This window comes from Lycium ferocissimum, chromosome 7, assembly GCF_029784015.1.
Source record: "Lycium ferocissimum isolate CSIRO_LF1 chromosome 7, AGI_CSIRO_Lferr_CH_V1, whole genome shotgun sequence".
Lineage (NCBI taxonomy): Eukaryota > Viridiplantae > Streptophyta > Magnoliopsida > Solanales > Solanaceae > Lycium > Lycium ferocissimum.
In genome coordinates this window covers 21,118,810-21,142,651 of record NC_081348.1, presented here as the reverse complement: position 1 = coordinate 21,142,651, position 23,842 = coordinate 21,118,810, and the positions used below count along the sequence as shown (strand labels likewise).

The window sequence follows — 23,842 nt, the reverse complement described above, 5'->3', positions numbered from 1 at the left end:
ACGTAGACACCCGAGAGATCTTCACAAGGCAGGCTAAAATAAAAGACTAAGAGGCGCTGCAAGCGAGCAAAGAGTTATGCTTTCATTTCTTTGTAATAATCTGAAGAGGTAACAGACCTTACAACTAAGTATAGTGAGATTCAAACTTGAGTGGAATGCTAACTGATGAACAATTTTCTAAAAGAATGATAGAAACGAAAAAATAATTAGATAGAGAGAGAGAAGACTGCCAGTTAGCGAGGATCCTGTCCTCTAAGCTCATGACAACCAAGTGTAACAAGAAACCAAAGAATCAATAAGCTATTACTTTCATCAGTAAAGAATTCAGAATATATTACAGCTGAATCAATTGGCTACGACTTGAATGACTAAAGAATACATATTATACGAAAAGGGCATGAGCGACCACTCTGTCATGGGGAGGTCAGAGCAAATTTCTTGTTTCCCGCTGACACATAAATCAGGTTTTATCAAAGATAAAGAATCAAAACCTGAAGTATTTGATTGTTACTAAACCCCTATTCTTAAAAATGCAAAAAATTCAAAAGAAAAAAAATTATGTTGCCTGCGGTTCTTGAGTCTAACTGTAACCAATTTCTTCATCTACATGGACTGTGTGCCCGTAACGATCATGGTTCTGCTGTTAGAAAAAAGAGGACTGATCATGAAGCACCTTCAACTGAGCAAGTACCTTTGCTGCTAAAGATTTGATGTTGCTAGTTCCTCGTTGTGTCAAGTCAACTAAAGGCATCTGAGCAGAGGATCCACACATCTGCTTGTATTCCAGCAACCTAAAAATTCTTTCTAATGAGTTCAGAACCTTTTGATGCAGTCTGGGGGAAGGACTATCTAGTAGCTTTATCATTGATGGTATGGCATTTTCTTCGGCAAGAACTTTAGCACCACTTTGAAGTTTTTCATCCTTAATTAAAGTCAATAAGGCATCTCAAGAAGCTTCACAGGCTCCAGGATCTGGATCCCCAAGAACCCTCACCAGAGGTCCCACTGCCCCAGCCTCTACCAAACAAAATGAAGTTTCCAGTGTGCATATCCCTCGGTGAATGGGGCAAAGTTCTACTTGTGAAGGTGAGAAGCACCATAACCCGTCACGCCTTGGGATTGGACGACTCGGTGTTTATGAATTCTCTGAAAGCTGTGCAAGACAAACTGCAGCTCGTTTTTTTGTCAAGCTTGTTCCCAGGTCTAGCAGCCGTACCAGCTTGGGAACAAGGCCAGCTACCCTCTGTGTTTGCTGGTTTATTGAGACAGTGAAATGACATAATGCCCCAACAGCATTTTCTACCAACTGAAGCTTACAGGAACTCTTATGCTTTACCTCAGGAAGAAATCTGGAAAACACTGGAAGTCCTTCCGCTGCAAAAAGCCACTCAGAGACTAGAGGAGATTGGGGAAGGTTAGAGATGATCCCCATTGCACAAGCAATCTCTTCTTCATCCTTAGAAGTCTTGATGATCTTAAGTAATATTTCAATGAACTTTTGGTCCACGTGCTCCTGGATCATAGTTTCATCGCCATTTTCAATCAAGCAACAGAATAATTTGACTGCATCTGACCGAACAGTTGAATTGCCATGCCACAGAATTGCACTAGCACTTGGACAGCTGAGCACTGTGGATGCAACATTATCAGTGTTGAGTGGGAATTTTTTTTAGAACTAGACATAAAATACTTAAGGAGCTACCATCAACACCAAAGCTACCACTATTTTAAGTGGGAAGCATAAAGATAGCAGACAACGTCGTGTTAAGTGCTGAGCACAACTTACACGTTAATGTGTTTAACATTTAGGAAGGTGCATAAGTGGGTTGTTTTAACTATATAGTATTATGAAAGACTAGAGAAGCAATTAATTTTTTAATTTAGGAAGTGGTCAGCTTTTGCATTATGAAATAAAACCCATGTTTGCAAGAATGGGCCTTATTTTAGAACACATCATTCCATTCAAAAGAAGGGAGTCATCAAGACTTCCTAGTTCAACTTTGTGAGTGTAGGAACTAATTGCTGATATTCTTTGATTGACAAAACTAAAGAGAAGAACAGAAAACGATTTCACATTTTGTAGGTTCCGAGCTTTTGAAGGAAAATTTCATAGATTTCATGAAATATTTGTGTAGAAATATCCAAAAATCCTTTAGCATCAAGGAGCTTGACAGCAGGAGCAATAAATAAAATCCCAAGAGGTGAATACCTGTGCTAGCTTTGCCTTGACACTAGCAGCAGATGGAGACTTGCACATGGCGCAGAAAGCCTGGAGAATGCTTTGCTGCACAGCTGGGCCATTCACGTTAACTAGGGAAAAGAGTTCATAAATGTCTTCATCATCATCAAACAGTGAAACCAGTGTTTCAATGCTTGCTGAGAAGGCAAGTTTTGTAATAGTGGCTGCTACAAGTTCCCGCAGACTTTGGGAAGATGTGTGACGGTACAACGTATCAAGCATTGGACGCATAACACTTTTTCTGATCATCTCCTGTCCATTCTTTGGTAAACTAGAGAGGTTTAGAAGGGCTTTCACACCTGCCTGTTTTACTTCAATTTCACCATGTGACCACAAGGAAAGAAGGGAATCTAGAACTCCCTCTTCAAACAGAGATGACTTATTGTGATCTGTCAACTCCATCTCTCCTAAGGTTTTTGCCATTTGGAACTTAACATCACTGGATCCTGTTAGGTAAGGAGAAGAAAGTGAGTAATGGTAATCATTGAGTATACTCCATAACTAAGAAAATATTAGAGCGGCTCTGATACAAGAAGATGTTGAATGTAAATTTTGCTTTTCTACTCAATTGTGTGTCCAAGTATCTATTTTGAATTCTTTTGTCATCACTCCTATTAGTGGACATAACTGTATAATTTCTACATGTATTGGGAACTTTCAGCAACATTATATTGAGAAAAAAACAGATGCTGTTGACAAACTTATAACTGATACCTTACTACCATTACAAAGAAACAGAGAATTCTTCTATGCTCAGCAACAAGTACGGAAACATTGTGACATTATGGTAAATCCATTATCCACTTCGATTTTAAAAATCATAACTGTTCCAAAATGTGTTACAAGTTAAATCAAAAACTACTTTTGTCTAGAGGTTTGGCAGATCTAGGATTTAAACTCTTGGGGTTCAACCTTTTAAATTTTTTAACATTGAACCATTATATTTCTAAAGTTATGAGTTCATATCTACTATTTATTGTAAATTTAGGAAAATTTTACATATAAATTTGTACACCGCATCGAAAGTTTGGGGTTCAATTGAACCCCAAATTATAATGCTCCATCCGCCCCTGGGTTTGAATCAAAAAGCAGTTATTATTCCAGTCTTATAAGTGTTCTTCAGTCTTTCTTTTTCACTAAAAAAATATTAACTTAATTGAATGCCTTTTCAAGCAAGAAAATTTTGAGCAGTGAGTTTCCAAGAATTTTCTTCCTAATCATACTATGTCCTATCTGTCAGTTACTTTGTCTCAAAGCCATTGCTTTTGTTCCTTATAAGAGGTACAACATTTCTTTAACTCATTGTATTATTACTTGTCCCTTTTCATTTTTGGGATTTACTGTTTCTTACTTGCAATTGGTAAAGCTTCAATCTTTTTCATGTTGGTACTAGTGACATGATCTATTTTGATTCTTCTTTGTAACTTGTAAGACTGTTATTCTTGTCTCATATGTAAAGTTGTTTGCTTTGCAGGGTTTTAGTTTCCATATTGCTGCATAGCAGTTTCTGGGGTTGTTTATTTTCCTTCATTTCTTAGTTATACTTCTTTGAGGCTTAATGCTGCTTGGCTTCCTTGCTTTGCTTCTATATGTGGTTTTCTGATCCACAGATGTATAGGTCTGTCATAAAAGATGTCTAGTTATTACTTGATAGAGTTGTAGTTGGAGACTTGCTTCTTTATACCTGTTATGTACTTAAATCTGTAATTTTTCCTCTATTTGATTTTCATGTTTGCTTTAGGAGTGTTTTGGTTTGGGAAAATTCTATTTAGATGTAGTATCTAGCTTTATTGATGTTAAGTTAGCTTTTCTGTCTCTATTATTTTGAATAAAAATTTTATGGTTCCAGGGTTGCACACTAAAAGAACTAGTACTTCTTTTCTCAAACTGTTAATTTCTTGTATCTTTTTATTTTCAGGCAATGAGGTGATTGAGGACAATTTCTGTGGAATTTAAGTTAGACTGAGGATTCAATTCACAATGGAAGAAAAACCATTCCCTGCGTGGTCTTGGCCTGTCGATCAGTGTCTGAAAGAATACCAAGTAAAACTAGAGAAGGGTCTAAGCACTTATCAGGTGGAAAAGAGGCGAGAAAGATATGGTTTGAATGAGCTTGAGAAAGAAAAGGGAAAGCCTTTGTGGAGGCTTGTTTTGGAGCAGTTTGATGATATGCTTGTTAAGATCCTCCTTGGTGCAGCCTTCATTTCATTTGTTCGAGCTTATCTGTATCAGGATGAGACTGGAGATTCATGGTTCGAGGCATATGTAGAACCCTTAGTAATCCTCTTGATCTTAATACTCAATGCAATCGTCGGAGTTTGGCAAGAAAGCAATGCTGAGAAAGCACTGGAGGCATTAAAAGAGATGCAAGGTGAATCTGCAAAGGTATTCAGAGATGGATATTTAGTACCGGATTTACCAGCAAGGGAGCTTGTCCCAGGGGATATCGTGGAATTGCGAGTTGGGGACAAAGTGCCAGCTGATATGAGAGTTGCCACTTTAAAATCCTCAACCCTAAGGGTTGAGCAAAGTTCTTTGACAGGGGAGTCAATGCCAGTTACTAAAAGCACCGATTTCCTTGCTGCGGATGATTGTGAATTGCAGGCCAAAGAGAACATGGTTTTTGCTGGAACAACAATCGTGAATGGTAGCTGTATCTGCATTGTTGTGAACACGGGGATGTGCACAGAAATTGGTAATATTCAAAAACAAATCCATGATGCGTCATTGGAGGAGAGTGACACCCCTTTGAAGAAGAAACTTGATGAATTTGGTAATAGGCTTACAACTGCTATTGGCACTGTTTGCCTAGTTGTGTGGGCAGCCAACTATAAATATTTCCTTTCTTGGGAGGTTGTGGATGGCTGGCCTTCAAATGTCCGTTTCTCATTTGAGAAATGCACATATTATTTCAAGATAGCTGTTACTCTTGCAGTGGCTGCAATTCCTGAAGGTCTCCCTGCTGTAATTACTACTTGCTTAGCTCTGGGTACAAAAAAAATGGCACAAAAGAATGCAATAGTGCGGAAACTTCCAAGCGTGGAAACCTTAGGATGCACAACTGTGATTTGTTCAGATAAAACAGGAACCTTGACTACCAATCAGATGTCCGTGTCAGAATTCTTCACATTGGGAGGGAAAACTACAGCCTGTCGAATTTTTGGTGTCCAAGGGACAACTTATGATCCTAAAGATGGGGGAATATTGGACTGGAATTGCTACAATATGGATGCTAACTTGCTACTCCTGGCTGAAATATGTGCAATCTGCAATGATGCTGGGGTCTTCTGTGATGGTCGTCTGTTCAAAGCAACTGGATTGCCTACTGAAGCAGCTCTTAAAGTTTTGGTGGAAAAGATGGGAGTACCAGATAGCAAAGCGAGGAGCAAGATCCGCGATGCCCAGATTGTATCGAGCTACTTGATTGATCGCAACACATTTAAATTAGGTGACCATAACTTTACTCATCTATCTATTTGGAGTACTATTTTCAAACCAGTGTATTGAGATTTTTTTTAATATAGGATGCTGTGATTGGTGGATGAAAAGATCAAAAAGGGTTGCAACATTGGAATTTGATCGTGTTCGCAAATCCATGGGTGTTATTGTGCGGGAGCCAAATGGGAGCAATCGACTACTTGTCAAGGTTGTTTCATGTCATCCAATAGTAATTGAATCAGCGTAATTGCTTATTTTAATTTGTATATCTGGTCTCTGAACTACATTAGACACTGGAGATAATGGTCTCTAAATTATTTTTCTTTATTGGTCTGTTGGCATCGATATACTTAGTTTGCCGGAAAAGTTCTTATTTTGAGTCTAATTCTCGTACTCTTGTTGGCTTGCTGTCGGCTGTGTATATCTAGAAAATTTCAATTGGCAAGCAACTGAGTCTGCATTATCTTCATCTCTAGGAGTACGTTGTTCCTTTACAAGATGTGGCAGTTTCACTGTTTTTTAACGTTCTTCAGTTTCCAAAAGTGGAAAAATAGGCATCAACAATTTGAAGTGTTATCTGTCCTTTCTGCAAAAATTGCTTCTGCGGAGTTCAGTTCCACAGCGATGTCATTTACTTTAGGAAATGCTAGATTTTTTCTGATGATGTTGAACTTAGTCACTTGTTCACAAGTTGAGCTTGGTAATCTGTTGACGTCTGATTAAAACTTGTTTTGTCTAGGGTGCTGTTGAGAGTTTGCTAGAACGTAGTACATATGTTCAACTCACAGATGGATCAACTGTTCCGATTGACGAATCTTGTAGGCAACTATTGTTGTTGAGGCATTTGGAGATGAGTTCAAAGGGTTTGCGATGCTTGGGATTGGCATACAAAGATGATTTAGGTGAGCTTTCAGGATACTATGCCGAGACTCATCCTGCCCACAAGAAGCTACTTGATCCTTCCTGCTACTCCTCCATAGAAAGTGATCTAGTTTTTGTGGGAGTTGTTGGTCTAAGGGTGAGTAGGTTTAAGTTTCCAAGAATAATTGAATCACTGAAAACCTTCATTTTCCTTGTAGTTTGACTAAATGACTAAAATGCAGGACCCCCCACGTGAGGAAGTTCACAAGGCAGTGAATGACTGCAGAAGAGCTGGGATCAAAATTATGGTTATAACTGGAGACAATAAATCCACTGCTGAGGCCGTTTGCAGGGAAATTCAGTTATTTTCTGATGGTGAGAATCTTAAAGGGAGCAGTTTCACTGGCAAAGAATTCATGGCACTTTCTTCTGAGCAACAAATTGAGATAGTGGCAAAAGATGGAGGCAAGGTCTTTTCTCGTGCTGAACCCAGTCACAAACAAGATATTGTAAGGATGCTGAAGGAGATGGGTGAAGTTGTTGCGATGACTGGAGATGGAGTCAATGATGCACCTGCACTAAAACTTGCTGACGTTGGAATAGCCATGGGCATTACAGGAACTGAGGTGAAATAAACTTTTCTTTGCGGTCATTACAACTCATTTTGTGAATTGTTGCACTAATGCTCTCAGTCCAATTATTTAACTGTGTACTACCTGAAATACACTCTTGCAGTAGGAGAGTAATGAGGTCTTCTGAGGGATTGCTCGTCGTGCTCTGACACTAAGTTTATCATCTTAATATTCAGAAGTACACATGATTGTGCACCCTGCATGTGAAGTTTTCCTGAATATGTTAACTTATTGGCCATTTGATTAATTAGCTGATCAGAGAGTAATATGTTTAGGTTGCAAAAGAAGCTTCCGATATGGTTCTGGCGGATGACAATTTCAATACTATAGTCTCTGCTGTTGCAGAGGGACGTTCAATCTACAATAACATGAAGGCTTTCATCAGGTTAGTCATTTAATTCTAGTAGCGAGTATTTGATTATTCCTAGATTTACTCATGCTACTACTTAATTTCATTTTTATTCTTTGTGATGCAGATATATGATATCATCTAACGTTGGTGAGGTCATCTCAATTTTCTTGACTGCTGTTTTGGGCATACCAGAATGTTTGATACCTGTGCAGTTGCTTTGGGTAAATTTGGTAACAGATGGCCCACCTGCTACAGCTCTCGGATTCAACCCTGCTGATGTTGACATAATGCAGAAACCACCTAGGAAGAGCAATGATGCTCTCATAAGCTCCTGGGTTTTCTTCCGCTATATGGTCAGTTTGGATCACTAGTGCTTTCCGTTTCCTCCCTCTAAATTCGATTAATTACTACTTCATTATTTTCCAAGGGTAGAAATAAATCTGCTTTATTTCTTTCCTTTTCGCCCCAAGTTTTTGCTACACTTTGTTCTCCTAAATATGTTAAGAAAGTACTAGTGACTGAGGAAGCCTCATTTGACAAGAGGTATCAACGGGACAGACTGTGCTTACTGCAGCATTTTCCTGACCATGTGGTTCACCCCTGTTATACTATATTAAGAAATCAGCTTGACTTTCAGCTTTTATAATTCTCTAAAAGTAACTTGTGCAATCAAGGAAAATATGTTTAACCATTTACACAATTCCCTGCATTATCTTCCAGAAATGAAATGTAACATAAGCTGCCAAATAAAAGAAGTGGATGCACCAAAGATAGAAATGAGATGGTCTGTTGTCTAAGCAACCAACTGTAACTTTTTATCACAAGTTCATCTGATCTTTAATATAAATAAACTTCTTGACAAGCTAAGCTGCATCTCACATTCTGATTTCTGTGATAATTTTCAGGTCATTGGTTCTTATGTGGGCATTGCAACTGTCGGCATATTTATAGTATGGTATACTCAGGCTTCTTTCCTTGGTATTAATATTGTGAGTGATGGCCATACACTTGTTGAACTATCACAGCTTCGCAACTGGGGTGAATGCTCGGCATGGACAAATTTCACCGTGAGTCCATTTAAGGCTGGTAACCGCCTCATTACCTTTTCTGACCCTTGTGAGTACTTTACTGTTGGTAAAGTGAAGGCAATGACACTGTCACTCTCTGTCCTGGTGGCAATTGAGATGTTTAATTCTCTGAATGCCCTCTCTGAAGACAACAGCCTGATCAAAATGCCACCTTGGAGAAATCCTTGGCTTCTTGTTGCAATGTCAGTCTCGTTTGGCCTACATAGCCTGATACTCTATGTTCCTTTCCTAGCAGATATATTTGGTATTGTCCCACTAAGCCTAAACGAATGGCTTCTAGTCATCTTGCTTTCTGCACCTGTTATTCTTATTGATGAAGTCCTCAAATTTGTGGGGAGGAGAAGAAGACAGAGAACTAAACTAAAAGCTGCATAATGTATTCTTCTAGGATATGCTCGATTTTATTGATTAAAGGTGGTTTGCTTTGAGCTGATAAGCAAGTTAGGTGGGAAATTAATGTATATTGTTCAGAATTGAAATCTTTTTGGGATGAACTCTTGGAAGCTTTATAGCCTTTGATCACATGCCTTGGAAGGCTTCTTGTTATCACAAAATTCAAGGTTTCTGAAGCAAAACTTGTTGTTTTTCCCCGTGATCCTTTCTAGGAGGAATTCTAGTTTGTATATTCATTTATTATTGACTCCGTCATCTTACAGTAGATTTTGATGTACTTAAGCGACCTTTTCTGGTGTGGGGCTTGAGATTATATATCTCCTCAGCCAAAGCTGTTGTTTTTTTTCTTTCTTTTCATATGAGGATATAAAATGAGCTTATATGGAGAAGTGAGGATTCATATCTCACTTCATATAGCCGACCCCAACCAGGATCGGCTATATGAACCAGGAGGGAGTTGGACACTTTAAGCCTTACCATTCCCTGATTTTCAGAAACATGTATTAGCATAATTTGTTAATCAAGTTTTAATTACATTATCTTGTGTAATTCAAGTTAATCACTTCACTCTAGACAGAATAGTAAGGAGAGAAATGTAGGTCCAAAAACTATTCAGATTGTTGCTAAAATTCATTCAACAATAGAATCCAAATCAATATCAATGGTGCTTACATCAAGCTTTAATTTGGTTGTGACTAAATCAAGCAGTGCATATATCTCATTTGATTTTGGATGGGATTTATCCTCTACTATAAACTTATGAATATCACCTCCCTCCTCAATGAAGCTGTACCCTGCTGCTTTTGTAATCTGGGAGGACTTCATCAGTTTCCTTAACCTTGCAACACCATCCCATCGACCAGCTCTTGCATAAATATTTGAGAGAATAACATAATTCCCAGGATTCCATGGTTCCAACACAGAAAGGAATTCAACCCTCACGGCTGCTTTCTCAGCCAGTTCAACATTGCCATGGAAACTGCAGGCACCAAGCAGAGTTCCCCATATAACAGAATCAGGTCTTATTGGCATGCTTTGTATAAGACCATAAGCTTCTTGTAATTTCCCGGCCCGGCCTAAGAGATCAACCATACAGCCATAGTGTTCCAACTTTGGAGCTATGGAAAATCTTTGCTCCATCAAATTGAGGAGTTCCCAGCCCTTTGCTACCATGCCTCCATGTGTGCATGCTAAAATTGCTCCCACAAATGTTACATCATCAGGTGCATTTCCTTGTCCCTGTGTCAACAGTAGGACAATCACGTAAATTCCACTACAAAAGCTCATTCTTACTGCTGTAATTTGATAGACACAATAACGACAAGGAAGAACGGAGAGAATATTTGCAAAGGCTTACCAGCATTTGGTTGAAAAGCTTTAGAGCCTCATCACCTTTTCCATGGACAGCTAACCCCATGATCATGGTATTCCAAGAACACAAGTTCCTCCTCCTACCAATCTCGTGAAACAGTTGCATTGCCCTATCAATTCTACCACATTTCGTATACATTTCAAGCACAGCATTGCAAACAAACATATTCTTAAAGTATTCATTCACTCTTGCATAAGCTTCAATCTTCTTCCCAACCTCAAGCGCCCCAAGATTCACACAAGCTGGAAGAACACTAGCAATTGTCACTTCATTCGGCTTTACCCATTGGCTCTTTCTCCATTTCCTTATAGACATCTAGTGCATCCCCATACTTCCCGTTTTGTGAATACCCTGAGATCATTGCAGTCCAGGAAATCACATTCCTTGAAGGCATAACTGAAAACAATTTAAAAGCTTCTTCCACATTTCCATTCTTGGCATACCCTGCAATCAAAGAGTTCCACGTCGGCACATCCTTCATTTCCATCTCATCGAAGAGCTTTCGCGCGAAAGACAACAACCCCATTTTAGCATACATGTCAACAAGTGCAGTTAAGGTATAACTATCAAATTCAAAACCCCATTTGATGAAATGGACATGGAACATTTGGCCTTGAATAGGGCTCGTTTTGGTGCAGGCGGTGTCCTTCTCTGAGAGAAATGTGAAGGAGTGTGGATTCGGACAGCAGCCTTGACGGCGCATTTGGATGTATAGAGAAAAACACTGGCTTGGAATGCCATGTGAAGAATAAGCTTGTTGTAAAGGAAAACAGTTGGTTTGGTAATATTGTCGAACACTTTGTGGGCGTATGGGATGTTCGGGATTTCAAGAAGCTTGGTAATCAAGAAATGGGTAAAGTCAATGCCATTTCGGAGAGTATGGGCGTGTATTTGTTTCAGTTGGTTCATAAGAAATTTTTGATGCGTCAATGCACCATGCAAAAATCTACCTTATAAGAGATTCTTTTGAATAATTGCTACTGCACCGTTTGTAATAAAGTGGACAATGAAAATAATAGGAAATCTACGTTATAAGAGATTTAAATGGGGTTAAAAGTATGACATTTATGAAATCAGTAAAACTTGGAGATTCCAAACAACTGCAGTTTTGTGCTTTGGATATGAAGCACTCCCAAGTGCAGCTTAGTGCAAAAAAATAGAATGAAAGTTGGACATGATGACTCGCTAAGGACAAATTAAATTATTAATGAACTATGTGGCATTCACACACCTTGGTAACGCTTAATTATTTAATTATTTTTAGATGGGAGTATAAATGGAGAAACATGGTCAATGACAATTCATATAGCTGATGTTAACTTGTTTGAGATTGATGTGAGTTGTTTTGTTTGGATGTATAACTAAAGGTTGTGGAAAATTGACTTTGATATAACGTCTCAATCCCAATGAATTTGGAGTAAGCTATATGAGATTCTTTTGAATACCAACTCACTTAAGTTAATCTCTTCTTTAGATCCATAATTGTATTGTGAGGATTCAGTCAATAGACTAGTTTTACCATGATTTTCATGGCCTACCGCAATCCCGTCATTTATCAAGACTCGGGGATCGAGCCCGATAATATGACCAACTTTTGATACAGACCAACTGAAGTTTTAGAAACTGAATTTGATATAGCGAAATTTAGTTTGTAATGCTTATAGCTATTGGCAACTTTTTGGAATGATCAAAGATTTCTTCAGTTTTTGGTTCACTAGTTCATGTAAAAGGGATATCCTGTTATAACTTCTAGTAATATACAACAACACCACACACAGTGGCCAGTGTAATCCCTAATATAGTTAGGCATATTTCTCTTATATTAGGGTAAAACTATTCATTCTTGCTATTCCTTCCGAGCACTGAATTCTTCAAGGTTATGGACTTGAATTGTTGTGTATGAGAGAAGAATTGAATTGCTAATCCAGAGAAGAGAAACATAAAGCATAGTATTGTTCAACTTGACGGAGAGGGGGTCCACTTTCTTCTGTATCTAAATCTATGTAGACACCCGAGAGATCTTCACAAGGCATGCTAAAATAAAAGAGTAAGAGGCGCTGCAAGCGAGCAAAGAATTATGCTTTCATTTCTTTGTAATTGTTCGTTTTTGAAAGAAAAGAATTACAGGAAAATAGAGAGGAAGAAAAATTTAAGAACTAGAGTTGAATGCAGTAGAGTACAAGAAAGAAGAGAGCTTATGAGCTGAAGTTGAAAGTTCGATATATTTTCACGGCAATCTAAGACTACAATTTATAATAGAAAATACTAACTTCGAAACCTAAAGATAAGCAGAAAATCTGCTGAAAATAACAAAGTCCTAAAGACTAGGAAATACTATTTATTCAAAATGCAAATAGAAATCAACTCCTAAATACTAGGTCTAACTAGTTAGCTGGGTAAAACTTAATAAATTACTGCAGTAAAAAGATTTGAAGTTCTAAAGCAAATATTCAACACTCCTCCTTGCTTTAGGAACTGCAAAATTTTGGTCTTCTGTCTTGGAATCTTCACACTCGATAACTAAAATTGACCTTGTGAATAAATCTGCAGATTCATCTTTGGACTTGTAGTGAATTAAATTCACTTTTCTACTTGTTTGCAACTCTTGACAACTTAAAATTTCTGGCATGTTTTCCTGCTCCGTTTGCATCTTGACTTTAAGCTTGTCAATTTTATTTTCCTAAAACATGGACAATTCCTCCATTGCTTCAATTCTTTTTGGAACATTGAAAGCTTTTTTAAGCCTCGCAGGTTCACGTTTTGCTTCTACTTTTTCAATTGGAGTATCATCTTCCAATTTTTTCAGCCTTTGATCTTTTGCTTGTTCTACATGAACATCTTCCATTGGATCAAATGAGAAAATTTTACCTGTCATCTTAATTTTTGAAATTTCTTTTCCAGCGACATTATGATGAAACAATGCTTATCCTCAAAGGATACTTTGAATCCTTTTTCTACCAACTGACAAATACTCAACAAGTTCTGATCAATATTAGGTACATAAAGAACATTTGAAATTGTACATAAAGAACATTTGAAATTGTCTTATTACCTGAATTTGTTTTAATGACGACGGTTCCTTTTCCTTCAACAAGAATCTGGTCACCATTACCGATCCTAACTTTGGATATTTCAGTGGACTTTAACTCTTTGAATAAACTCGTTATAGTTAGTGCAACCGCTATCAATCAACCAAGAATTTGTTGAAACCTTACTGGATATACACTTTGCAACAAAAAGATGGACGCCTTCTTCTTCTTCATTGTCGACACGTGCATCTGTATCATGGTTCTAAGATTCGTTTTTGCAAATCACTGCTTCATAACCAAGTTGATTGCACTTGTTGCCCTTTGCGTCCGGACTCTTCCAACATGTCCCAATGGTGGATGACCCATTTTGCCACGTGGCTAACTTTTCAAATTTCTACCCCAGTTTTGTGGTCGGCTCGCTAAGGCTCCTTCAACCATACCATCTTGCTATAAGCCTCCTTTGTTCCTGTGCCTGGAAAGAATTTAACAACTTTGCCAAGGTAATCTTGGACAGATCTAGTGTGTTTTTCAAGGTAGTTATACATGCTTCATATCTTTCGGGCACTGTTACAAGAATATTTTCAACAATTCTTGAATCTTTAAATTCAGTGTCTAGCAAGGATTGTTAACAATGCTGCCAATTCTGTACTCTTTGGCCTCTTTAACTCTTTCATTCTACGCAACTCGAACTCCTTATCTAATTTAATACTTGCATCCCTCGTATTCTTTCATCTCCACTTTCTTCAAATAATCCCAAATTTCTTTTGGTGATGTGAGAGACATAATTCTCGTGGAAAATAGCTGTTAAAACAGCAGCAAACAAAGTTGTCGCCTTGACTTCTGGTTTTCTTTTCTGACTCTTGATTTGGGCCATGGTGGATTGTTTGGCATTAGTTTCATTATCCTCCATGGCTTCCCAAAGATCAAGGGCCTCCAAGTAAGTTTTCATTCTTTGGTAATTTTCACCATCGAAAGCGGCCATTCGTGAAACACTATTTTCGGAATCCATTTCTTTACTCACAAGTCCCTTAAGAAAAAAGGCTCCAGATACCAATTGTTGGTTTTTGAAAGAAAAGAATTACAGGAAAATAGAGAGGAAGAAGAATTTAACAATTAGAGTTGAATGCAATAGAGTATAAGAAAGAACAGAGCTTATGAACTGAAGTTGAAAGTTTGATATATTTTCGCTGCAATCTAAGACTACAATTTATAATAGAAAATACTAACTTCAAAACCTAAAGATAAGCAGAAAATCTGCCGAAAATAACAAATTCCTAAAGAAAAGGAAATACTATTTATTCAAAGTTCAAATAGAAATCAACTCCTAAATACTATGTCTAAGTCTAACTAGTTGACTGGGTAAAACTTAATAAATTAGCAAATATTCAACAGTAATAATCTGAAGAGGTAACAGACCTTATAAATATAGTGAGATTCAAGCATGAGTGTAAAGCTAGCTGATGAACAGTTTTCTATAAGAATGATAGAAACGAAAAAATAATAAGATAGAGAGAGAGAAGACTGCCAGTTAGCGAGGATCCCGTCCTCCTAAGCTCACGACAACCAAGTGTAACAAGAAACAAAAGAATCAATAAGCTATTACTTTCATCAGTAAAGAATTCAGAATATATTACAGCTGAATCAATTGGCTACGACTTAAACGACTAAAGAATACATATTATACAAAAAGGGCATGAGCGACAACTCTGTCATGGGGAGGTCAGTGCAAATTGCTTGTTTCCATGACACATAAATCAGGTTTTATCAAAGATAAAGAATCAAAACCTGAAGTATTTGATTGTTACTCAACCCCTATTCTTAAGAATGCAAAAAATTCAAAAGAAAAAAAAATTATGTCGCCTGCGGTTCTTGAGTCTAACTGTCACCAATTTCTTCATCTACATGGACTGTGTGCCCGTAACGATCATGGTTCTGCCGTTAGAAAAAAGAGGACTGATCATGAAGCACATTCAACTGAGCAAGTACCTTTGCTGCTAAAGATTTGATGTTGCTAGTTCCTCGTTGTGTCAAGTCAACTAAAGGCATCTGAGCAGAGGATCCATACATCTGCTTGTATTCCAGCAACCTAAAAATTCTTTCTAATGAGTTCAGAACCTTTTGTTGCAGTTCGGGGGAAGGACTATCTAGTAGCTTTATCATTGACGGTATGGCATTTTCTTCAGCAAGAACTTTAGCACCACTTTGAAGTTTTTCATCCTTAATTAAAGTCAATAAGGCATCTAAAGAAGCTTCACAGGCTCCAGGATCTGGATCCCCAAGAACCCTCACCAGAGGTCCCACCGCCCCAGCCTCTACCAAACAAAATGAAGTTTCCAGTGTGCATATCCCTCGGTGAACAGGGCAAAGTTCTACTTGTGAAGGTGAGAAGCACCATAACCCGTTACGCCTTGGGATTGGACGACTCAGTGTTTGTGAATTCTCTGAAAGCTGTGCAAGACAAACTGCAGCTCGTTTTTTTGTCAAGCTTGTTCCCAGGTCTAGCAGCCGCACCAGCTTGGGAACAAGGCCAGCTACCCTCTGTGTTTGCTGGTTTATTGAGACGGTGAAATGACATAATGCCCCAACAGCATTTTCTACCAACTGAAGCTTACAGGAACTCTTATGCTTTACCTCAGGAAGAAATCTGGAAAACACTGGAAGTCCTTCCGCTGCAAAAAGCCACTCAGAGACTTGAGGAGATTGGGGAAGGTTGGAGACGATCCCCATTGCACAAGCAATCTCTTCCTCGTCCTCAGAAGTCTTGATGATCTTAAGTAATATTTCAATGAACTTTTGGTCCACGTGCTCCTGGATCATAGCTTCATCACCATTTTCAATCAAGCAACAGAATAATTTGACTGCATCTGACCGAACATTTGAATTGCCATGCTCAAAGAATTGCACTAGCACTTGGACAGCTGAGCACTGTGGATGCAACATTATCAGTGTTGAGTGGGAATTTTTTTTAAAGCTAGACATAAAATACTTAAGGAGCTACCATCAACACCAAAGCTACCACTATTTTAAGTGGGAAGCATAAAGATAGCAGAAAACGTGTCAAGTGCAGAGCACAACTTACACGTTTAACATTTAGGAAGGTGCATAAGTGGGTTGTTTTAACTATATAATATTATGAAAAAGTAGAGAAGCAATTAATTTTTTAATTTAGGAAGTGGTCAGCTTTTGCATTATGAAAGTTTGCAAGAATGGGCCTTATTTTAGAACACATCATTCCATTCAAAAGAAGGGAGTCATCAAGACTTCCTAGTTCAACTTTGTGAGTGTAGGAACTAATTGCTGATATTCTTTGATTGACAAAACTAAAGAGAAGAACAGAAAACGATTTCACATTTTGTAGGTTCCGAGCTTTTGAAGGGAAAATTTCATAGATTTCATGAAATATTTGTGTAGAAATATCCAAAAATCCTTTAGCATCAAGGAGCTTGACAGCAGGAGCAATAAATAAAATCCTAAGAGGTGAATACCTGTGCTAGCTTTGCCTTGACACTAGCAGCAGATGGAGACTTGCACATGGCGCAGAAAGCCTGGAGAATGCTCTGCTGCACAGCTGGGCCATTCACGTTAACTAGGGAAAAGAGTTCATAAATGTCTTCATCAGCATCAAACAGTGAAACCTGTGTTTCAATGCTTGCTGAGAAGGCAAGTTTTGTAATAGTGGCTGCTGCAAGTTCCCGCAGACTTTGGGAAGATGTGTGACGGTACAACGTATCAAGCAGTGGACGCATAACGCCTTTTCTGATCATTTCCTGTCCATTCTTTGGTAAACTAGAGAGGTTTAGAAGGGCTTTCACACCTGCTTGTTTTACTTCAATTTCACCATTTGACAACAAGGAAAGAAGGGAATCTAGAACTCCCTCTTCAAACAGAGATGACTTATTGTGATCTGTCAACTCCATCTCTCCTAAGGTTTTTGCCATTCGGAACTTAACATCACTGGATCCTATTAGGTAAGGAAAAGAAAGTGAGTAATGGTAATGATTTGAGTACTCCATAACTAAGAAAATATTAGAGCGACTCTGATACAAGAAGATGTTGAATGCATTTGAATTCTTTTGTCATCACTCCTATTAGTGGACATAACTGTACAATTTCTACATGTATTGGGAACTTTCAGCAACATTGTATTGAGAAAAAACAGATGCTGTTGACAAACTTGTAACTGATACCTTACTATTATTACAAAGAAACCGAGAATTCTTCTATGCTCAGTAACAAGTATGGAAACATTCTGACCGGAAAAGAGTCAATGTAGCACAGATTACACATACATTTGTTAAAAGCAGGAGAACTTTACAATTTAAAATTGTCATGACAGGATATAAGAAGGCATTACAAACTCAATTTGTGCCAAGGAACAATTTGTCATACTACACAATCTCAAATATCTACAGTGCTTGCTTAAAAGGAGCACAAGATCTACATAACAAATAATAATGCTATTGTTTTAATGCGGAAAGTTTTCTGGTGCCATCCTCCATTAAATTGGTTAGGTTTATCACAATATGTAAGGATCCCGAATTTAAACAAAGAAAAGAAACAACTGTTCTAATCAAGCTCCCAAATCTTGGTAATTAATGCCATGCAAACTGAGAAAGATTCGGCAACAGCGACAAAGTTAACTATTCTCAGGTGTCTGTATATTCAACAAGTTAGCTAAACCAAAAACTAGAAGCTACATCAGAAAAGTGTAGGTGTTCTTAGAGGTCAAAGAAGGTAATATGATTGAGAAACTAACCTGAAGAAAGACGTTGCAACAAGTACTTGAAATAGTTAGCCTTGGCCATCAGGATAACATTGTCATCAGAAAATGAAATGTTCTCCAAAACGTCCCTTGCATCTTTGGCGGCTTTGTTGTCATCACAGCTTGACATAGTAACTAACAGAAGTATGCAACCTTGAACTTTCCCAATGGACTCCTGAACTGATTTACAATTTGACAACTCCAGTAACAATGCTACTGCTGACTTCCTTTCACCAATGCGACGTCCAAGTGAGTGAACAATAGATTCCAATGCACTATCAGCTTCAGCAATTCTTTCCTGCAATACACCTCATGTGAGAGCCTTCACCAACTCTTTAAACTATCAAGTTTGCAGGTATGTGATATTATACTCTGAGAGTGATACTATTATACTCTGAGAGTGATACAAATACGGAGCAATTGATTTTGATCTTATTCCATATGCAAGTAATAAAAAATGACTTCATGCCCGTTTACTAACTAATGTTATTGGATGTCAAAAAAATAAATGAGCTCTTATTTGACATTGTATTGGACCTAATTCCAGTCTCTGCGAGAAGCATGACATTTCAACATCAGGCGTCTGAAACCATAAGTATATGTAGGAAAAATACAGAAAAGCAACAAGATCTAAATACCAAAAAAGCAGGGTTCCAGGTCAAGGGAAATACACATACATACACGTGGAGAGTCATACTCTTCTCAAGGGTGTTAATTGAGCAGAGGTTTGAACTACACAATTTTGCATTATCATATCAAACTTGACAGGATTTTTAGTATGGTAGATGTGATATTTTCCTGCATACACATCAGCTCAATGGGTAGGCCTATGAAACTGTCAGATCTAGAATCATACAAAACTGTTAGAAAAAACGTATCACATTCCTAACAAAAAGCATAGGAAGCTACAAATAATGAACCATCAAATTTCTACATGCTAATTTCCACAAGCCCAAAAATGCACTTTTTAACCTAAACGCAAATGAGATACTATATAGGTTCTCTCTCTCTCTAAAGAAAATAACTTGTCTAGATTTTCAAATGCATTTCGGCAAAAATATGTCTAACATCAGCGATTAACTGGGAGAGATCCTCATTGCGCTAGAAGTCTAGTACTGCAGTTAACTTGAACTAACAGCCGTTTTTACTGTCAGTACCCTCTTGGGCTTGCCATGATACTCAAATTTTTTTGCCCCAACCATGGTGACATTGTCGGATGAATATGAACAAAGTCAATATCTTTGGTCAGCTATTTTCACAAAACTTAAAATTAAGACTTGAACCTAGTGACAACTCTCAACACATACACTGTCTTCAAGTTCCATTTCCCAACAAGTTGAGAGTTTAATAATCTCACTACATATAGAAAGCAGAGATAAGGTGATCTTAGTAGGCCCTCAAAGTAAAGAGGACACATGAAAAACCTATAGTTTTTCGAAAAGAATAAAAGTACCTTAGTATCATCACCATCCTTTGCTAGTACGCAGAGCACCTCAAGAACAAGATTCCTGATATCCCTACTTTTCAAACCCAGTAGCTTGATTAGATTAGGAATATAGTCCTCCATAATAACCCATTCTCGATGTATTTCTCTCTGCTCACAAATATCCCTTAGCTGTTCCAGGCAATTGAGAACTTCTTCCTCCTTGGTGGACGATAGTTGCAATTTCAAGGAAGCAATAGTGATCATTGTATTTCGGTCTTTCCATTCCTCAATTGACTGTCGCAGAGTTTTATTCGGCCGCAACATTGTATTGTTCAAAGGTGTAGATGTCATAGGACACAAATTTCCCTCTGCCAACCACTTCTCTATTGCACACCTTTCAAAAGTATGCCCTGAAGGAGTCTCAACAGGATCAGTCATAACCTCACGAGTGATTGGGCAATAGAATGACAAAAGTGGTTCCAAAGGTTGATTGCCCAATGATTTCCGCTTTGTGAAGTACTTCTTTTCTTTTTCCTGGCGAGATGTTGCAGCGTCCGCCCTTTCTAGCAGAGCAATTATTTGGTCCATCTGCAACGCTTCAGCCTGATCTTTCCTTAACCGTGCATTATCTATTTCATTTTTGAATTCTTCAAATTCTCTCCTTAAAGCTGAGCTTTCAGTTGAAACTCCAACAGCCTCCGCAATTGAAATGAACAATTTGTTGGCATAGGAGCGATCAACATTTCTCTGTTGCATACCTGACTCTATCTTCTCTAAAATCTCTTCTTCAGCTATAGCTGTTTTAAACTCCGCTGTACGCATACAATCGATCAGCTGGACAATCTCTTCCTTTATACCCGAAGAAATGTCAAGAGAAGCTAAAGGAATGCAACTTAATGCACGGCTAATTTCCCTGGTGATATTTTCTATCCGCTTTGAAATAGACCGACAACTCAATAAGAGATAGACCTTGTTTTTCTTACTGCATTCTGAGATAAGTTGCCTTGCCTCCACTGTCTGTCGGTTAAGAATTTCTATAACATTTTCCCAGGGTGTGGAATCATTAATGTTTTTCCTATTGATCTCCTTAAGAAAAGGAACAATACGATTCAGATAAGCTGAAAGTTCTGCAAAACTCTTTTTCTCTATAAAGACATTCTTGGAAGTAAGTACTAACTCAATGATGCCCTCTATAGTTGAAGAGAGGAGTTCCGCAAACGGACAAAAAGAAGGACCCCCAATCACATCTGGCACCATGCTTGACCCACGAAAAACAGTCAAGGACCAGAATTGAGGCTATCCCATGTGAATCTGATCAATCTAGGAAGTCTACAGTCAATCTAGCAAGTAATAGTTCCACTGGAGGAAAAGCCTTGACTTTGCTTCATCTTGCCTCAAGAAACCTTCATTATAGTTTCCAAGTATCCAAATCAGAACAGCCACTTAAAGTTGAAAACACACACAAAATATTCTAGCCACATCTCAGGATTAAAAGTTAATGGGGTTGGATTTCATCTCCAAACTATATATATGCTTGTGAATTCAAAGCAAGGCAGGCAAACTATCTTTTGGTTTTAGCTTGAAAACTCAAAAGGCTGGAATTTTGGTAAAAGTTTCTCAATTTTAAACCTTTTCAAGAACATGAAATACAAAATGCTAAAGATCAAGAAAAGGAATTTATGGGTTATGTTTATACATTCATCTGAAGCAAAAATGAACAGAAACAGCAGCAAGGAGACTTGTCTAAGTCAACGAAAATCATAGTAAGAAGATGACCTGATTAAGGGTTACAAAGTCTTGGCAAGAATTGGAAAATTTTGACAGCCCAACTCAAAGGATCAGAAGCTTTGTTGACTGTGCTCGAGAGTTACCTGAAAAAAACAAACGGAAAAAATGGAGACCCAACTCCAAGATACATGGTATTTTTTAGAGTTACCAAGAAACCAAATGCTGGCGAAAATTCCAGGAAGTTATAATAAGACCATTAATAATTCACAGAAACATTGGCTTGAGGAAAAGCCACAGGATTGGCCGAACAGAAGCAGCTTAACTAACAAAGTATATGAGAAATTGCATTGAACATTCCAAGTGGTACAGTACATGACTTGGTAGTAGTAGTAGTAGTATTTTTGCATTGACTCGTTCCCATTAAATATTGTAATTGCTCTGATTGGGCAAGTTTCTGTAGGGCATCTTCCATATTTTTTCTTTTTTTGTTTCTAAATATCGAATTACATATCTAATTATTGCCTCTGTTTAAATTTATTTTGTTTACTTTCTTTTTTAATCTGTTTAAAAAAAATATCTATTTTCTTTTTTGATAACTCTTCAATCTCAACTTTTGATATGTCATGTTTAAGACCACAGGATTATAGGATATTTTTGGTACATTCGACATGTTTTTATTTTAAGATTACAAAATTTAAAAATATTAATTATTTTTTAAACTCTGTATCAAGTCAAAATTAGAAAATAAATTGAAATAAAGGAAACATTAATTTCTAATTACCGGAATTTTGACCTTTTCACGTCATGAAGTTACTGGAAATGCTTTGTTTGGACAAAGTGGACTCGTGTTTCGTTGACTTATGAAAGGGGGAAAACATCGTATTGTGTGGTCGTAGAGGCCGGGTGTGGTCGGTGTTTCACGGGAAAAGCGCGTTCATGATTTGGCTTAGATTTCCTCTGGAAAATCTTTAATGTTCATCAGAATGGACGGTAGTTTCTCACCTTATTTACTTTTGAGCATCTCTAGCCATGTCTGAAAAATCGAGAACAGAAAAATGGGACAATAACATATTATAACAAGTTGTATTATGTATTTAATTTTACGAAGGTTACAATCTTTAAAGAATTTGCAATTTTAGGAGTCCCTTACGAATCTTTATGAGCACTAAGGGGGGGTGTTTGATAGGCGATTTGGAGGTGAGTTATGCGAGGTAGTAAATGCATAAGTTATGAGTAAAATTTATGTATTAATTTATGCAAGATAGAGGTGGAATAACTAAATCTTGCATAAAAGAATATATAAATTCCCTAAAAACTAATCTTTGTATTACTAATACATGCATAACTCTAATCAGCTACCAAACTACCCCTAAATTTAAGAGCTTTTCAACTTGACCTTAATTTGATGAAGTTAGTTTGATTCAAATGTCTGAAAGCTTGATCTCAAACTTGTATTAGCATCACAAACATTTTAATATAATCGTCGCGAACAAGGTGAGATTCAACTGTCGCAAAATAGATGGGTTGAACTCACAAGTTTGAATGTTCCTTTAAATCTTGGCTTATTTCTTAATTTTGGAAATTTGAAATATTTATATAAAACGCTTGAAACTTATGGAGAAAAATACTTGAACTATTTATTCTTCAGACCTCTCACTTGTGATTTCTAATGATCCTTTGAGCTTAAGCAGAACTCTATTTTGTGTAGTTGTGAAAGATAGGCGTGATTAGAACAAATTGTTTTTCTTTAATTTAATTGGTCCACAGATCAAGTAGATTGAACCAGTAATAAAATCACATCTAATTGGCCAAACCCCCGAAACATGTCACTTGTAATTATCCACTTTTATTTGATTTGGCACGCCACATAATCTATATTACTATTATTATATAAGAGGGAATGTGAGGACTTTTGTAGTCCCTCACAATAATTTCCCAAATTTTTAAAAACTTTTTAATTAATTACTTTTATGTCCTAATTTTATTTATTTAAGTTAATTTTTTTGTTTTTTGTTTTTTAAAGCCTACTTTTCAAAGCCTATCGAGCTCCGGGGACTTTTGTAGTCATACAATAATTTTCAAATTTTTTTAAAACTTTTTAATTAATTACTTTTAGGTCCTAATCTTATTTATTTACGTCAATTTTTTTGTTTTTGTTTTTAAAGTTTACTTTTAAAAAAAGCCTATCGAACCTCCCACATCATTTTTCACGTTCTTTGATTTTCTCGATTGGTGCCTCGATATCCGCATTTGAGCCCAATTAATCCGAGATAATTGCACCGCATCGCTATGATCGGAGCGCTTCCTCCAAAGATTTTTCCATATCCATGTTCGAACCCCTAATCCCTAATTAAGATGGTGCGACTCCATCCATCCGTCGCACAAGTTAAATTATGTATTTGTCTTAAAAGTTCATTAACTATGTATAGATTATTTATTTAGAAGTAAATAGCTTCGTTAGGATACATAAGTTATAATGTCAAAACGGGTTTCCCAAAATTTTATTTGAAATTTAAAAAATT

At 37.3% G+C, this 23,842-nt stretch overlaps 3 protein-coding genes and 1 pseudogene across 7 annotated transcripts; 1 reads left to right on the top strand and 3 right to left on the bottom strand.

Moving 5' to 3' along the window:
• Positions 1 to 296: 296 nt before the first annotated feature.
• LOC132063746 (uncharacterized) lies at positions 297 to 2,769 on the bottom strand. The gene is made up of 2 exons (XM_059456446.1): positions 2,210 to 2,769; positions 297 to 1,629 (listed from the first exon to the last, which is right to left on the bottom strand). Exons 1-2 carry the CDS (start codon positions 2,660 to 2,662, stop codon positions 1,543 to 1,545), a joined length of 540 nt encoding a protein of 179 aa, XP_059312429.1. The 5' UTR covers positions 2,663 to 2,769; the 3' UTR covers positions 297 to 1,542.
• Positions 2,770 to 3,531: 762 nt separating this feature from the next.
• LOC132063740 (calcium-transporting ATPase, endoplasmic reticulum-type-like) lies at positions 3,532 to 9,268 on the top strand. Of its 3 annotated transcripts, none has more exons than XM_059456437.1 (8): positions 3,532 to 3,599; positions 4,158 to 5,687; positions 5,764 to 5,885; positions 6,417 to 6,695; positions 6,781 to 7,164; positions 7,446 to 7,555; positions 7,647 to 7,875; positions 8,428 to 9,268. In XM_059456437.1, exons 2-8 carry the CDS (start codon positions 4,220 to 4,222, stop codon positions 8,983 to 8,985), a joined length of 3,150 nt encoding a protein of 1,049 aa, XP_059312420.1. In that variant the 5' UTR covers positions 3,532 to 3,599; positions 4,158 to 4,219; the 3' UTR covers positions 8,986 to 9,268. The 3 variants fall into 3 exon arrangements, with proteins under 3 accessions (XP_059312420.1, XP_059312423.1, XP_059312422.1); XM_059456440.1 differs by having other exon boundaries at positions 3,576 to 3,666; XM_059456439.1 differs by lacking the exon at positions 3,532 to 3,599 and having other exon boundaries at positions 3,830 to 5,687.
• A 130-nt stretch (positions 9,269 to 9,398) lies between these two features.
• On the bottom strand, positions 9,399 to 11,705 carry LOC132063742 (pentatricopeptide repeat-containing protein At5g08510-like; annotated as a pseudogene).
• A 3,269-nt stretch (positions 11,706 to 14,974) lies between these two features.
• On the bottom strand, positions 14,975 to 21,718 carry LOC132063741 (U-box domain-containing protein 44-like). Of its 3 annotated transcripts, XM_059456443.1 has the most exons (6): positions 21,575 to 21,718; positions 21,369 to 21,463; positions 19,620 to 20,995; positions 18,161 to 18,464; positions 16,890 to 17,365; positions 14,975 to 16,329 (listed from the first exon to the last, which is right to left on the bottom strand). In XM_059456443.1, the coding sequence occupies exons 3-6, from the start codon at positions 20,847 to 20,849 to the stop codon at positions 15,343 to 15,345; spliced, it is 2,997 nt and encodes a 998-aa protein (XP_059312426.1). In that variant the 5' UTR covers positions 20,850 to 20,995; positions 21,369 to 21,463; positions 21,575 to 21,718; the 3' UTR covers positions 14,975 to 15,342. The 3 variants fall into 3 exon arrangements, with proteins under 3 accessions (XP_059312426.1, XP_059312424.1, XP_059312425.1); XM_059456441.1 differs by having other exon boundaries at positions 21,369 to 21,718; XM_059456442.1 differs by having other exon boundaries at positions 19,620 to 21,463.
• Between the last annotated feature and the right edge of the window lie 2,124 nt (positions 21,719 to 23,842).

Excerpts from the sequence above, each read along its gene's own strand:
- LOC132063741 (XM_059456441.1), bottom strand. The coding sequence starts at position 20,849 with ATGGTGCCAGATGTGATTGGGGGTCCTTCTTTTTGTCCGTTTGCGGAA. Across the intron at positions 17,366-18,160 it reads GTTGCAACGTCTTTCTTCAG|GATCCAGTGATGTTAAGTTC; the intron begins GTTAGTTTCTCA and ends CTTACCTAATAG. Across the intron at positions 16,330-16,889 it reads TCAAGGCAAAGCTAGCACAG|TGCTCAGCTGTCCAAGTGCT; the intron begins GTATTCACCTCT and ends TTGCATCCACAG.
- LOC132063740 (XM_059456437.1), top strand. The coding sequence starts at position 4,220 with ATGGAAGAAAAACCATTCCCTGCGTGGTCTTGGCCTGTCGATCAGTGT. Across the intron at positions 5,886-6,416 it reads GCAATCGACTACTTGTCAAG|GGTGCTGTTGAGAGTTTGCT; the intron begins GTTGTTTCATGT and ends TGTTTTGTCTAG. Across the intron at positions 7,556-7,646 it reads AACATGAAGGCTTTCATCAG|ATATATGATATCATCTAACG; the intron begins GTTAGTCATTTA and ends TTTGTGATGCAG.
- LOC132063746 (XM_059456446.1), bottom strand. The coding sequence starts at position 2,662 with ATGGCAAAAACCTTAGGAGAGATGGAGTTGACAGATCACAATAAGTCA. Across the intron at positions 1,630-2,209 it reads TCAAGGCAAAGCTAGCACAG|TGCTCAGCTGTCCAAGTGCT; the intron begins GTATTCACCTCT and ends TTGCATCCACAG.